Genomic DNA, 15,738 nt, shown 5'->3' on the forward strand with positions numbered 1-15,738 from the left:
AAAGGGGGAAGAAAAAAGTGAACTTCAGCTTTATTCTCTTTTTTTTTTTTTTCATTTATATACTTTTATTTGGGAATGTTTAAATCAATACAGAGAAAACTAAATTTCAGAGACACTGAATATCATTAGTTTGGATATCATTACTTTCTTATAAAAGAAACACGGAAATTATTTACAGGATGAAAGATTTCAGAACTTCAGTGGCAGCTTCACGTGATGCCATTGGGGGAACGGGCAGCTTCACGTGATGCCATTTCAATAGTGACTTATTTTCGTCGACATATTTTCCAAGAATGTCACCATCTCTAAATAAGAAAGAATCCTTGTCATCTAGAACTACTTTGGTGCCTCCATATTCTGGGAGAAGAACTTTATCTCCAACTTTCACACTAACTGGTTGAATCTCTCCACCCTTTCCTTTAGAGTAGCTGATCCAACAGCTACTATCATTGCTTGCAATACTTTTCCTTGCGATTTTTCTGGAAGCATAATGCCTCCTTTGGTTACAACTTCGGGTGCACTTCTTTCAACTAATACTCGGTCAAAGAGGGGAAGAAACTTTCTAAATGCCTGTCCTGCCATGACTCGGGTTGCCGCACTTCGTACTCTCGCTCTCTCCGGCTTTATTCTTTTAATGGGTTAAAATCAGAGGCAGTAGGCACAGTGGGAAGAGTCATTGGGTGGGGGCAGGATTTCAACAGGTACTTGACCTTTAATGATAAGCTTTGAGGGTTGTTACTTACTAACCTCCTAGGTATGATTATTTTCTAGTCTTCACCATTAAACCTGAAGTCTACTAAGCAACCTTTCCCCTTATAAAGATTGTAAAAGTCCATGTATTTTGTCCTTAGTGCTGAATGAAGATAAATACTCTTCTTCAGTGACCAATTGAAATAATACCTATGAACATTAAACTGTCAGTAGTGTTTTTTGCTACTTGTTTTTTTTTTTTTTTTGTATTTGCATTTTATACCCTTATGTGTGTCAGTGCAGTTTATTGAGGTTGTGAGCCAGCAATGGTAAGGCTTTAATCATAAAGGATAGTTATCTTAAATTTTCAAGCAAGATGAGAGGAAAGTAATCTGCTGGCAGCTAACATATCTAGGCTTTGCTCAGAGGCTTCAATTCTGCCATCCTTTAGTGAACACTAGATGCTGGAAAGTTTGAATAGTTTCAGGAGTAGGCCTGTGGAAGTGTTTCTTTTGTAGGATCGAGCCAGTAGACTGTAAGTTGCTGATACATTAAATGAGCCCCCATAGGACTATAGACCACATCTAATTAAAAATTTTAAATGTTTTAGCAGTACTATTTCCAAAGACAAATCAATATACATTCATAATAGAAAAAAAAGTTTTTAATAGAGGAAAACAGGATAAATAGCACCCAAAGCTCTACCAACTAGTCTATATTTTGGTACATTTCCTTACTATTTTTATTCCCCTCATATATATAGATTTTTGGTCAGAATTGACTTTTATTACGTGTAGTGTATGTCATATTATACCCTAATAGTAGTGACCTTAAAAGATAACCTGCTTCGTTTAGAATCAAAGTATTTGAATGAGTGAATTTTCATTTTTCATGCTGTATCTGTTTTTTGAGGTTCTAAAATTACACATTAACCAAATAGCTTAAGGACCATATCAGAGTTTTAGTTTAAAACATTTCTAGCTTGAAGGAGAAATGAGTCTTCCAAATAGTGATACTTTTCAAATATGTTACATCTAGAACTTTTTGTTAATAAGGAATAAGTGGCTTTGCATAAAGCATCTGAAACAAGCAAAATGGTGTTTTATATATGCCATTTGGATATTTCTGATTATTGGATACTGGCAATTTTTACTTAAATGCTCTGTATTTTAAAAAGCATCAACTAGATTTTCTCCCTGCCTCACCTTTCATGTATTTGTGGAGGACATTGATGGGAGAGTGTGACAGCATGGTGAAAACTGTTTTATATTAATAGGAGGAAGGAAGGCTCATCTGAATTAGTAAACAAACAAAAACCAAAAACAAAACCCAGCTTTAAAATTGTTTGTATTCTGTGGTATTAAAGAATGCTACTCTTCCTTCCAGTGGCTTTCAGTGATTGGGATTTGGTTATTGGCCTTACTTTAAGGAAGAGAGTTGTCCTAACATAGTTTAGGCCATTTTAGTATTTGACTATTGCCGTGTTCATGGGCTCTTCACAAATAAATGGATACTTCTAAAGTGTTTTAAAGATAGTTCATTCTCTAGAGGGTCTCAAAAAGTTCTTTGTCACCTATCCAACACCACTGTAGATAAATTCTCACGAATTTGTATCTTTAGTAAGATTTACCTCCAGTTGTAACTGATCTTAAATAATTTCTCAAACACTTGTTGAATCCTAATTTGTCCCAGATTCTGTGCTCAGTAGCTGGAGGTAGGAGAAGAATCTTCCTAACCTGGAGAAGCTTGTTTACTTAAGAGGGTGGTACTATGCAAGCAGCTGAGACCATGGAACAGTTGGTAAATTAGACGTGTGAGTGTGCAGAAAGCGAGAAGTGTTGTGGTGTGCCTGCCGGCAGAGGGATCCTAGAGGAAGATGGGGTCAAGCTTGCTGGGACAGGAGGAAGAAAAAGGCACTGCAGGCAGAGAGCAGCATGGGTGAGGCAGGAGTGTCAAATAACACGTAGAACCGAATTAGTACAAGTTTGAAATGAATGGCAAGTATTCTCTGAGGTTCTCACTTGAGTAATGTCATGGCAGTCTTACTTAAACATGAAGTGAGAAGTTAAATTCTCAGAGTTGTTTTATCCGTTTTTTTTTGGATGCGAGAGAATCTTTAAGCAGTACCTTTTTGTCCTCCAGATAAGGAAGTTGAGGCCCAGAGAGACTTATGGCCCCCAGCTTTTTAGTGATAGAGCAGCCCTGGCATGCCCAGCCTCTGATTCGAAAACGTTTGTTTCGTCACACTGTCTCCTGAACTAATACATTTATTATTGGTGTTCGTTTACTGCAGTGAAATGCTCCTACATCGGTATTACATAAAGCATTACGTTTTATTGTAGTAAATGAATAGAAATAGGAAATCTCAGCTGCATTTCATTGCTTAAGGAAAAAACCCTGAAATCTTATTCTAAACTTTTTACATTATTATAAAGGTAATTTATAATAGGCGCTTGCCGGGTTTGATTATAGGTACTATATCAAGGCAGCATTTTATAACCCATTTCTCAAAGCTCGTCTGTGGAAGTCAGAGTATAGAGGTTTCCCATAGAGCTGCACATGATATCACACTCAGGCAGTTCATGGAGTGTAAGAAAAATCTTAATGTTTTATCGTTTGACATTTTAACCAAGGAAAAAAACACACTTTATAGGTTTAACTTACTGTGACATTTTCTTCTATTTCCCTTCCCCTTCAGGTATCTCCAGGGCAGCTTACTAAAAAGTATAGCTCATGCTCAACAATATTTCTAGATGACAGCACAGTCAGCCAGCCTAATCTTAGAACCACAGTAAAATGGTGAGTACAAGTAGGTTGCCAAGGGCTGAGTGACAGACCCCCTTATCGCTAAAAGCATCCTAGCCATACATAATTTCATTCATTTGAATTGTCCTTTTCAGTGATCAGGTTAAAAAACTGGTGTCAACTATAGATTGATTTCAAGGACCTAAATATGAATTTTCAGTTTCCATTTTAATCTTAGAGCGCATGATAGAAGGGAAAGCCAGTTAGCAAATAAGAAATCCCAGAAAAAGTATAAATCTTTATTTGACGCATTTCTGTTGTTAAGCCATTGTTGAACATAATGAGAAAGAGAGGTACTTTTTATTGGCTATTTCTAGAAAAAATTATTTCTTTATGAGTTGTAGTCCTCAAACAATGTATACTACTTTGGAAGCTACTCTTAGAAGAAGGAACAGCTTGGCCCCTACTGGCACCAAAGCGACTCTGCATTTAAATTTAATTGGATTTTGTCAGATTTATCCCACTGTGCATTTTTTTTTTTTCCTGCACTATTTCTGTATGAAATTTTACTTCTCCTTGCTGTCCCCCAAAGAGGGGGAGAATATATCAAACCAGTCTTAAGAAATACACACTCAAGCTTAATTTCTTTGTAGATGAAATTTGTTCAACTGAGGTTTTAACTTAATAGACACATTTAATTTTTGTTTATATATATAAATATATCTCCAACACACTGTATCAATCACAGCAGAGAACAATAAAAGAGGTGAGGTTTCGGAAACATGGCTGTGGTCAGGCTTATACTTAAGGAGACACGAACAGTGTCATGATGATGGAAACTATTCTTTAATTTCTGGGAGCACCTCATAGTCCACAATTGGAGATGCACTTTCAAAACACCCTAATGATGAACCTTTCAAGCTTATTTAAGAGAAAAAAACCAAACGGGATGCAGAGCTTCTTGCCTCCTCCCTCGCGGTTGTCCACGAAACATTAACATCTCCTTAGGGTATGAATGTTGATTTTCCAGAACACAGTTTGGGAAATGCTATTTGAAAATATTAATGTCCTTATCCTTAATTTTATTTGTTGTCTTAATTTTATAAGCTAATTATATTTTTAATTGGTTTTTAATGTGCCAGCTTTTTTTTTTAGCTATTTAAATTATCAGTAACTTCTACTTTAATTAAAGACAGCAAGTTCACAGTCATAATAAGGTAACTTTCCTCTCTTGCTTACAATAATAGTTGCAGTCAAATCATGTTTCAGCAAAAACTGAGCCCCATCTCTAAAGTCCTGAGTTTGGGCACTTATCACATCATCACTGAATGTTTTTATTCAGCCAAGACACTGAATCTGTGGGTACAAAAACCACTCTACTTTGGCTAGAGTCGCAGCTTCTTTTGAATTCAAAAGAGTCTGATGTCCAGTATATAATTCAAAAGTACTTTGAAGGTTAACCTTGCTCAGGGACTTCCCTGGTGGTGTAGTGGTTAAGAATCTGCCTGCCAACGCAGGGGACACAGGTTCGAGCCCTGGTCTGGGAAGATCCCACATGCCGCAGAGCAATTAAACCCGTGCGCCACAACTACTGAGCCTGTGCCGTAGAGCCCGCGAGCCACAGCTGCTGAGCCCGTGTGCCACAACTACTGAAGCCCACGCACCTAGAGCCCGTGCTGTGCAACCAGAGAAGCCACCACAGTGAGAAGGCCGCGCACCACGACAAAGAGCAGCCCCCGCTCTTGGCAACTAGAGAAAGCCCGTGCGCAGTAACAAAGACCCCATGCAGCCAAAAATAAGTAAAATTAAATAAAATTAAAGAAAAAAAAAAAAAAAAAAGATTAACCTTGCTCAGACAAGTAGGTTTCATCCTTTTTTTTCCCGACCTAGTCTAATTTTTGGAAGTACAGTAAATTTTAATTTGCTCTCATGAAGTTTTAAAAATGATCATTCATCACATTCATTATTGGTGAAATAAAGGTTTACTGAGAAAATTAATAGGGCCAATTGGCTTTTAGGAATGATTTTGAAAATGTTTATCATGGGGTTAGTTTTCAGTGGGGTAGTTGTTCTCAGTGGGGTAGGTGAGCCTTATTAGAATCACTTATGCAACTTTTCAAGATATATGTTTCTGGATGCACAAAGTCCACCCGCCTGCCCCCGCCTCCAAGACACAGTGTCTGTGTGTCTGTCTGTCTGTCTGTCTGTCTCTCTCTCACCCACGCACACACACCTTTTGACAAGATGGGGAATGATGTGAAGCATGATTATATGGACAAAAGCATCCCGAGTGATTCTCCGATCTTAACCCTAACTCATTCATCCCTAACCTTTGCTGCACGCTGCAGTCATCTGGGGATCTTTAAAAACAGTCCTGATGCCCAAGTCATACCCAGTGCCGGTTAAATCAGAACATCTTGAAGCAGAAGCCAGGCAGTTTTTAAAGCTTCTCAGATGATCCCAGTGTGCAGCTGAGCTTGGGAGCCACTATTTGGTTAGAGGGCAGGAGAAAGAGAACTGCTTCTGATAATTAGTGGGACCTTAGGTAAGTCAGTTTTAAACCTTGGTTCCCTTATCTGTAAAATGGGTTGTTTAATTAAATGTCATCTACGGTTCAGTGGTCCTTTCCATCATAAAACTTCTAATGCTGTGATTTTAAAATCAATTTGAAGATGAAACTTTGAAGCACTATAGAAGTATCCATCTTTGATGCTAACGGTGTTACAGGCCTTTATACAAGTGCTAAGATTCTATAGACCTATTATAAAATTCAGATTTGCCTTCCCTCAATTATTTTGAGTTTCATTTTAGACACTGAGAACAAAGGGGAGCATATAACTTAACCAGAGAACCCCTTTGTTGCCTAATATACAACAGCTGTGAATAACTTAGGACTATAGTAACTTAAAAAAGACTACCTAAGGACTTGTATCTATCTGTTCGTTAATACTTTATTTAAAATAATTTGGAAATACCTGTCATTAATGGTATACTGTGTAGTATTTTTTTTTTTTAATTTTTTTTTTTTCCCCTACTTTATTTATTTATTTATTTATTTATTTTGGCTGTGTTGGGTCTTCGGTTCGTGCGAGGGCTTTCTCCAGTTGCGGCAAGCGGGGGCCACTCTTCATCGCGGTGCGGGGACCGCTCTTCATCGCGGTGCGCGGGCCTTTCACTATCGCGGCCCCTCCCGTTGCGGGGCACAGGCTCCAGACGCGCAGGCTCAGCAGCTGTGGCTCATGGGCCCAGCTGCTCCGCGGCATGTGGGATCTTCCCAGACCAGGGCTCGAACCCGTGTCCCCTGCATTAGCAGGCAGATTCTCAACCACTGCGCCACCAGGGAAGCCCACTGTGTAGTATTATGCTGTATTATTAGCACTGCTTATTTCAGGATAGCTAGACCTATCATCAGTTTTGTGGCTATAAAATTTTGCTATTAAATTTTCTAATAATTATGTAAAAGTGATTTTAAATCATTTTGGTATAGAGCACTTTTATTATTTACTTTTAGGGAAATAATGGAAAACGGATGGGTAGGTGGATAGCGAACTAAATCAACTGAAATGCAGGGGCTAACAAAAAAACCACACACACACACACACCCCCACACACAAACTACTATATGGCTTAAATTTAAGCATGTGTATAGATAGATATAACTTGTACAGGACAGAAGGTTTTGTGGGTAGAAGGACAAATGACAGGGGAAATATGTAATAATTTATATATTATAATAATCAACCAAAACATGCCTTCTAACAGCATATCTAGCATTTTGGGTCTCCTAATTTTGCTAAAAGCTGAAGAACCTAAAACAAGGGGGAAAGCACCCATGTGGTACTGTTCTGAATTCGAGGATTTCGGGGCCACTGGGCCTCTGGAAGGTCTTCTCTCCTTGCTAACCCCTTTTTAAAAATGTCTTCAGGCCTGATATGATAAAAATCAGTTATTACAATGTATTTTTTTTCCTCCACAGTTTGACCTTAGCAATATATTACCACATAAAGAACAGGTGAGCTCTTTTAAAACCTATCTTGTTATTCCAGCTAATTAATTTACAAGGTATCAAGTTTAGTGTTAGGTAATAACTATAGATGTTACTGGCATAAGCTTTTATTATTCGAGTGCTTTTATTACAGTATAGAAGTGAATCACTTATTTTTATCTTAGGACCCTTAATTCTTAGGTTACTGAGCATCCCAAAGAGTATTTGTTTATATGGGTTATATTGATAATTTACTGTATTAGACATTGAAATTGAGAATTTAAAAAATTAAATCCATTGTATGTTAAAACAGGGTTTGCCTTAGCACTATTGAAATTTTGAGCTAGATAATGCTTTGTTGTGGGGTGTCGTCCTGTGTGTTATAGGATATATAGCAGCACCCTTGGCCTCTACTCACTAGATGCCAGTAGCACCTTCTTCCCTCCACATTACGACAACCAAAACTGTCTCCAGCCATGGCCAGAAGTCCCCTGGGGGACGAAATCACCCCTGATTGGGAACCCCAGTGTTTAACATAAGTCATTTTTTTTTTAATGAAAAATAACTATTTTCCACAACAAAAAATATTGAGAGAAAAGTATCTCCTTAATAGAAGACAGCTGATTCTCATATCTATTCTGTCTTCAGTCATTTGTTTTGAAGAAACAATATGAAGAAGATCCAGCCGCTTGCAGATATATAGTTGGAAAAAGATGTATTTTTAAAGCCTTCAGATAATTTGGTATATTCTTTGATACTGTACCAAAAGTCTGCATGTGCTAGTTTCTTAAATTAGTTAAAATGGAATTCTAAATCATATCAATGAACTTGTAATAAATACTATGTTAAATTAATACCCATTGATCTGTCATGCATACTGAGTAGATCTTTTTACCTGTACCTGACTTTATAATATTATACATTGGTCATTTGGAAAGTATTGGTTCACATTTCTTTAGACAGTGTCAAAAACTCACTTTTGTTAGTATCACCACCAGTCTTACCAGAAAAGTCTTTTAAGTGTTGAGAAGTTGTCAAGTTCACAATAGAAGGTAGAAGTTTTCCAAAAATCCTGATATTTTTAGCTTGATGGCTTGAATTTTATCATTGGCAACAAATAACTTTAGAGTGATTTTCCTTGAAGTGACAGGCTCACTTTGTTCATTTTTGAAAGAATGACTGTGTCAGTTGTACATTCAAATAACGATGGTGTTCGATGAAAAAAGTGTTTCAAATAAAGATGGTGTTCTATGAAAAAAATGACTTACCGCCAAGTCACAAGTGCTTTTCCTTAACACAGCCATATTTCAGTATGTAAAAGTGCTTAATGCATACTTTCCACTTATTCAGAATATTAAAAAGAAGGACCAAGGTTTAAGAACACTATTAATTTTTACTCTTTTATCAAGGATGTTCTTAAAGCAGATTTTTAACTGCAAGTGGCAGTGAATAATTGAATGACTTCTAATTCAGTTTGGTACCACTGCCTTGATTCATGCTCAGAAACCAGCAGTTTTACCCACTTTTGCTTTTATACATCCATAGCAAATGTCACACAATGTGAAGGGCAGGTAGTGTCTTAGTATTCTTATAAAAGCAGTTTTGACCTCTTGGGCCTCCTGAAGGAGGGGATAGGGGAGAATCCCAGAGGCCTGCAGACCACATTTAGAGAACCGCTGTTCAAATGAGCGCAGTGTATTAGTGTGGTGAAATTTTAAATTAAAAAGCCTGGTTTCTTTTAAAATAAAAAGACAATTACATTTTTAACTCAAACTATTTAAAAGAGACAAGAAGAAATACACAATAAGAATATAAAGAACTAAAGAGAAAAAAACGGGAAAAAACCATGAATCTCATATTCACATTGATTGAAGTTAGAAGAATTTATTGCCCACCACCACTGCTTTATAAAATGTTCTTGCATATTCCAGTGTGAGGTTAGAGGAGTGAAAATATATTGGTTTACTAGCATTGCCTGTTAGGGAGGGTCAGTGCTTATAGAGGCAACTCTGGCTGGTTGTTGTAGAAAAGATTTCACGGAACTTGATGTGCTGAGTAAAAATAGGTCAGGAAAAAAAAAAAAAATAGGTCAGGAAACCTTTCTAAGGGTGGAATCCAGGAGAAGAATTTATAAAACTGTTTGCTTTGTTGAAGGTTAAGCTTCCTCTACCCCTCTCTCTACTCCTAGCAGATATTTTACTAAGATAGTAACTCCTGAATTAATTTTTTAAATGCACATTCTTATTTTATAGAGATGCAGATAGATCCTTGGATATTTTTGATGAGAGATTACATCCACTCACAGTAAGTGTCAGTTTTATTGAAGTGGTATTTTTCTCTTATACAGTTGTGTTTATTTCATGCTGATTTGCTTTGAAATTAAGTACTAGAAGAAAATTACTTCCTCCAGCTCGAAGTCAAATTCATCTTCCTTTAAGTCTTCTTCCCCACGCCATGTTGTGTCTAGTCATTTTCCCGAAGGCGTGTTGTATAAGGGGTTGATGGATATGAACCGAGTTGCACTTTGTATGAATAGTGAGCAGGTAAGTAAACATACCCAAGTAACAGAAAATGTATCTTTTTAAAGGATGATTTTCCATAGCATCAAACAATATAAATATTTGTAAATAAACCTAATATGATAAGGCCTCTAAGAAGAAAATTAGAAAACTGTTTAAATTTTAAACGAATTAAAATGACAAAGTTTTAAAATTCACTTCTTCGGGTGCTCTGTAGCCACACGTGGCTGGCGACTGCTGTACAGGACAGCACATTCTTCGAGCCTTATGGTTACAGGACACTGGAAATGTGTTTTCAAAGTTGATGACAGAAAAGTATGACATATGGTGATCAGCAAGACTTTTGAGCCTAAAAATATTGGGTTGGCCAAAAAGTTTGTTTGGTTAGTGAATATATTGTTCAATAAAATGCTTGGTGAAAATGAAAACTGTGTCTTTTATTTTTACTTAAAACCAAATGAACTTTTTGGCCAACCCAATAGTTTACATTTGGTTAGAATTCTGTGGGGAGGAACGTGGAAATACATAAATTTTCTGCGGTTGTGCCTGTATTTTTCTTTAATGAATGGTGGTGAGTACTGGATCACTGTGGTATTTTAGGATCCCATTGTTTATATTTAAAAGACTACAAGACATGTCACCCAACCAAAATTATTTTAAGGGGCACGTGGGCCCAAGTGTGAAGACTGCTATCTTAAGGGTACTTTTAAGTATTTTTCTTCCATGGATACATAAATTGCATTTTTTCTCCTTTCAGCGAGAAAAGGTTCCAGAGGAATACTTCGAGCATGATCCTGAACACAAAGTCATTTACAGATTTGTTTATACTCTTTGTAGTGCCACACATCTAACTGCTGAAACTGCAGTAATAACTTTGGTAAGATATTTTTTCTTTCGTAAAGCATCTGTAGAAATTTCTGTCTTGTACACATGGTATGGTCCTGTTTTTCCCAAATGAAAGTAGGTTCCTGAAATGATCATTAGAACTTTATTAAGAGAAACCTATCAAAAGAAAGTAAAGTATACACATTTGAGCTTTAATAATCATTATGATTTAAAATGTTGCCATTGCTTTTCTCATCACAAAACAATTGCTATTAAAGGCAGCAGGAGAGATTTCTGGTTTCTCCTTCCACACCTGAGGGGACACATGCACGCACAGTGCACACACGCACACACAGACGACGCATGTTGTGGTGGTAGGGCGGGGCAATAACTGAACGCTCTGGTCCACAGGCAGAAACAGGTTCCGGGTAGTTTGAAGCTGAGTCCCAGACTGTACTGCCTAGGCAGTTCTGATGTGTGTCCTGATTGAGAACTACTGCCCTCAGTTCTCTGTTCCTTGGATAATGGATAATGGTGTTAACCATCCCTGCTGTCCTCTTATTGCCTGCATGTGAAGTTGCCCAGGACTAGGGTGCCAGTAGGACTTCAGAAGGCTTTACTCTAGTTAGCCTGCTAAGCTACAGCTGTGTAAGGACCTTTTTGTCATCCATTCCTAATTCCTGTGGTAAGATTTTATCATTTGAATAATAAATCATATTCAAGTGAGAGGTAGTTGGGATTGTTTTACTCCTCCCTATAGCAAACCTGTAGGGGGGAAAGTCAGCTGCGTGGTCTGCAGGGAAGGAATACTTAGGCCACTCACTGCCTGCTCCTATCAAGGCAGAATTTAGGACAGGAGGCTTGTCCTTTTGAAAAGAGACCCCTCAGTGGGTACTGGATCAGACACAGGCCTTTTCTTGGAGCTACAGGCCACTTGGAGTGCTTAGCACATGCTTGAGAGAGGCAGGAATGGTGCTTGCATATGGAGAGCTAGGAAATGCAGGAAGGAGAGTGTTGGGGTTGGAAGAGGGGCATTTCTTTGTAGACAAGTTAAGCTTGATGTACCTGCGAGACAGCAGAATGGCAGTGTCTAGTAATCATTTGAATATATGGGATTGGAGCATGAATCTGAGCTAGAGGGAGGGAATTAAGTGTAGCTGTTCAAATGCAGAGAAAGTATGTAAAATAAAAAGTGGGTAGAAGATAGATCTGTAGGGACTGTCAGCACTTAAGGGACAGATCCCCAGAGGAGTGGCTACAGTGGTAGGAAACCCAGCAGAGAACCCTAAGAGACACCAGGAGAGGTTCAAGAAGGAGAGTATGGTCCAAACGCTAAATGCTACCAAGAAGTTGCTCATGTCATAAATAACATGTCACTGAATACCTACTCTGTGTCACTTTTCTACATGTGGGGGGTGGAGGAGAGAACAAGTTGGATAAATAAAGTTCTTGCCTTTATGGAGCAAGTGTGGAAGACGTAAATTTTTTTTTTTTTTTTTTTTTTAATCGGAGTACAGTTGATTTACAGTGTTGTGCTAGTTTCAGGTGTATAGCAAAGTATAAGTGTTTTTTTTTAATGAGTGTTTTTTAAAAGATGACTATTTCAAGTAGTGGTAAAAACCATGAAGAGAAAGCAAGGTAAAGGGATAAAGTGATTAGAGGGGCTTACTAGAAAGCTCAGGAAGAGCCTCTTTAAAGAGGTAATGTTTGAACCCAGGACGTGGCTGAACTGAGGAAGATCAGGTACGCTGGCATTACGGGCAGAGGGGACAAGTGCAAGGCTCTGAGACAGGAACTTGTTCTGTGTGTTCAAGGAAAAGCAAGGTGGCCATTGTGATCCGAGCGGGGAATGAGGGAAAGAGCATAGGTGATGAGGTCACGGAAGGACAAGGCCGTACCGCACAGGGCCTCGTAACTTGCAGGCCACGGGAAGAAGGTATTTGTTTGATGGGAAACCTCTGGCAGATCTGGAGCAGGCGCATAAAGTACTCTTAATTTAAGAGGCTCTCCTGGCTGCTTTGGGGAGAACAGACTGTAGTCTGTTGGGAGGCAGAGAAGTTAGGCAGTGGCAGCGATACAAGTCAGAAGTGACAGACAGAAAAGCGGTCAGGGTACCAGTGAAGGTAGAGATAACAAGAAGTTCTAACAGATTGGAGCAGGATACACTCAAGTGCAGGTGTTTGGTCTCAGCGACTGGGCGTGTGGCAGTGCTCTTTCATTTCTGAGGGGAAGGCCTGGGGAGTGGAGCTCTGGGACGAAGAGCTCTGGGTGGTTTGTGTGAAGGCACCGGTGACCACGGCAAGAGTAGTCTCTGTAGAGTGGTAGCAGCAGGAGGCTGACTGAAGTGGGTTAAGGAGAGGATGGGAGATGAGGAGCTGGCCTCAGCCCTGAGGACGCCGTCGAGGGGCAGTGGGGGACAGGCTGGGGACATGGAAGCATTCACACTGGAGGAAGCCTCTGACAGAGAGGGAGAAGTTGTTCAAAAAGAGACTAACTGTGGGCACAGTGCTCTGCAGAAGTGAGGTGGGATCAACTGCATTCATAGGAGAGTTAGCTTCAGTGAAAAGAAAGAAATCTCGCTTCCTCCGAGACAGGAGGGCAAGTGGGATAAATGAATATCGGCACGTGTACCAAGTTTGCCAGTACAAAGGTGAGAGGAAGTTGAGAGATTGCCAGTGTCGTTTCAGTGCCTCTGATTAGTCCCATAAAGTAGAGAGTTGAACCTTGCGGGGAGAGTCGTTCTTAGGGTACTAGAGAGTGCTGAGTTCTCTGGGGAATGGGAGCCGAATTTCACTAAGAACATATAATCTCAATACCCGTGTTTGAAAACACAGTAGAGTTTGGAGGGCATGGGCGAATCTGAGCTGTCAATCTGATAACCCATCAGAGAGTAAACAGACTCTTTAAAACTGGACATTTTTCTTTTTGTCAAATGGCATATACACTCTTCTACAGAGGTAACAACAAATCACAGCTTACCTCTCTAATCTTTGCTCAGCTGTTAACTCCATCCAGTTCTTTGTAGGGTAGACATTTGATACATGTAAAAGAAACCATGAAATCATCTCACAAACCGGCAGGTTTAGAGGAGCCCCAGGGATACAGACACAGGCAGGTCTTCCCACCTTAAAACCAAAAGAATTGACTAAGCTGCAGATTATGTAAGACAGAAATGAATAATGAAATGATAATGGAGATGTGAAAAATTGGGGATATGAAAAGGACTACCCTTTGTATGCATGTGTGTTCCTTAAAAAGGCACTAAAATATGGGAATACTTGACAGCTAGCTGTCAAGCCCCTTTGGACTGCCTGTCCTGCTGTGCCACGCAGCAGCCACTGGGAGGCTCTCTTGACCACCAGTTTTTATCTTCAAGTTCATGCCACAGAAGGACTGGGGACTCTGAAGAGAAGGTAAAGATGTGCTCAGTCTGACCAGAATTTTACACACTCAAGCGTTATGTAAAATCGCCATGCAACCACCACCAGTCTTGTAGTTAACATTGCACGTGATAGGCACTCAAGCATTTACTGAACAGTTGAAGTCGACACTGGGCTGTATGTGCTGCCCTTGACAAGTGGGAAGGTAATAATACCATGCGTGTCTTTAGAATGCCCTTTGCTCAGATGTCCTTTCATTCCTGTGACCAAAATTGGGTTGGAAATTCACACGGGCAGAGTAGAAATATCAGACTAACAGAAATATCTGACTTACAACTGTGACCTGGCCTCTGGCCTTGGCTTGGCTGAGCAAAGTCTTTGTAGAACCTAGGAATAAAAGGGGTGTCAAAAAGAGATGAAATCTGTCATTCCTAACAATTCTTATCACAGCACTTAAACTGAACTAAAATCAAAGATCAGTGCTCTACTTTTGCAGGTTTACTTAGAAAGGCTTTTAACTTATGCTGAGATCGACATTTGCCCCACTAACTGGAAAAGAATTGTTTTGGGAACCATTCTTCTTGTCTCCGAGCTTTGGGACGATCAGGCTGTATGGGATGTGGTCTACTGCCAGATCCTCAAGGACATTACAGCTGAGGACATGTGAGTTTGTAAGGTTACCGTGAACTTTCTAACCATTTTCCAATACCTCATTTGCTCTCATAAAGTTTACATTTTTAAGAAATGTTACATTTTAAGAAAGGTTACCTTGTGCAGAGAGCTGAAATAGACATAAAATTACAGACTTCTTTCCATCTAGCTGTAGTATAACAATTTGTATTTCCCCTCATTAATTGGTAGGTCTTGATGTGTTATTGTTGTAATATTCTGCTCGATAAATTGAAATTATTTTTCTGGTGGTTTTTGCCAAACATTTTACAAGCTCACTACCAGAACAACATGGTACAGTCAGTAACTTGACAGCTTTCTTAAAGCTGTCTACCAGGTCCAGTCCATTTTTAAGGGGCACATGCCTGGTCTTTGAAGCAAGTGGCCACTGTTAAGGTCTTAGGGCCTCTAGACTACTGACAGGTTATAATTTCAACCTGAGTCACACATTGTGTATTTGCTTTTGCTGGTCTTTTTCTCCTTTTGATCTGAGGTTCTGTTGTTACAGAAACTATGATGTACAGGTAGCCACATATAAAGGTTTCAGATCCCTGTGTTCCTGTCTCCTCCCCTAAAGTCTGCTGAGTTAGGAAACACCTACCTCTCAGGTAGTCCGGGAAGCATCCCTGGGGCCTCACCCAGGGCACTCAGCAAACACAGCGGCACTTTGTGGGGCCTTGAGTTAACTAGGCAGGTTCTGCTCACGGATGGCACGCTCACATTGGCATGAAACGCCAGGCTTCCAATCTGGCTCTGGTGAAGGGCCCCAAGGGTGGGAAGCAGGATGAGCCAGAGAGGTAATTCCAGCAGACTCTCGAAGTGCCCGCTTGACAGTGAACCTGTCTTTGTGGGTGGCCTTCAGGAAAATGGGAAAGGACACCTCTTGATTATATTGGACAGCAGAGGCCGATCAAGATGGCAGGCA

At 39.5% G+C, this 15,738-nt stretch overlaps 2 protein-coding genes across 17 annotated transcripts in view; one reads left to right on the forward strand and one right to left on the reverse strand.

Annotated features, from left to right (window-relative positions):
* The window catches only part of LOC102999060 (cyclin-Y-like protein 1), a 785,789-nt gene that overhangs the window by 765,415 nt on the left and 4,636 nt on the right, over positions 1-15,738 (forward strand). For all 7 annotated transcript variants that reach the window (XM_057541093.1, XM_057541096.1, XM_057541087.1 and 4 more), the window contains 5 exons: positions 3,389-3,489; positions 7,412-7,447; positions 9,673-9,724; positions 10,697-10,816; positions 14,641-14,807. In XM_057541093.1, coding sequence (XP_057397076.1) covers positions 3,389-3,489; positions 7,412-7,447; positions 9,673-9,724; positions 10,697-10,816; positions 14,641-14,807 — 476 coding nt within the window. The remainder of the gene's footprint in view (positions 1-3,388; positions 3,490-7,411; positions 7,448-9,672; positions 9,725-10,696; positions 10,817-14,640; positions 14,808-15,738) is intronic.
* LOC103019325 (uncharacterized) overlaps positions 1-15,738 on the reverse strand; it is a 192,709-nt gene that overhangs the window by 23,655 nt on the left and 153,316 nt on the right. For 2 of the 10 annotated variants that reach the window (XM_057541196.1, XM_057541223.1), the window contains exons 4-5: positions 15,415-15,669; positions 14,204-14,531 (exon numbers count right to left, since the gene is read on the reverse strand). In XM_057541196.1, the coding sequence (XP_057397179.1) occupies positions 14,399-14,531; positions 15,415-15,669 (388 nt within the window). In that variant the 3' untranslated portion in view covers positions 14,204-14,398. Of the gene's footprint in view, positions 1-9,719; positions 14,167-14,203; positions 14,532-15,414; positions 15,670-15,738 lie in introns of those variants that run through there. The other 8 variants (XR_009007191.1, XM_057541209.1, XR_009007192.1 and 5 more) reach the window with 8 other exon arrangements.

Source organism: Balaenoptera acutorostrata, chromosome 1, assembly GCF_949987535.1.
Source record: "Balaenoptera acutorostrata chromosome 1, mBalAcu1.1, whole genome shotgun sequence".
Classification (NCBI taxonomy): Eukaryota; Metazoa; Chordata; class Mammalia; order Artiodactyla; family Balaenopteridae; genus Balaenoptera; species Balaenoptera acutorostrata.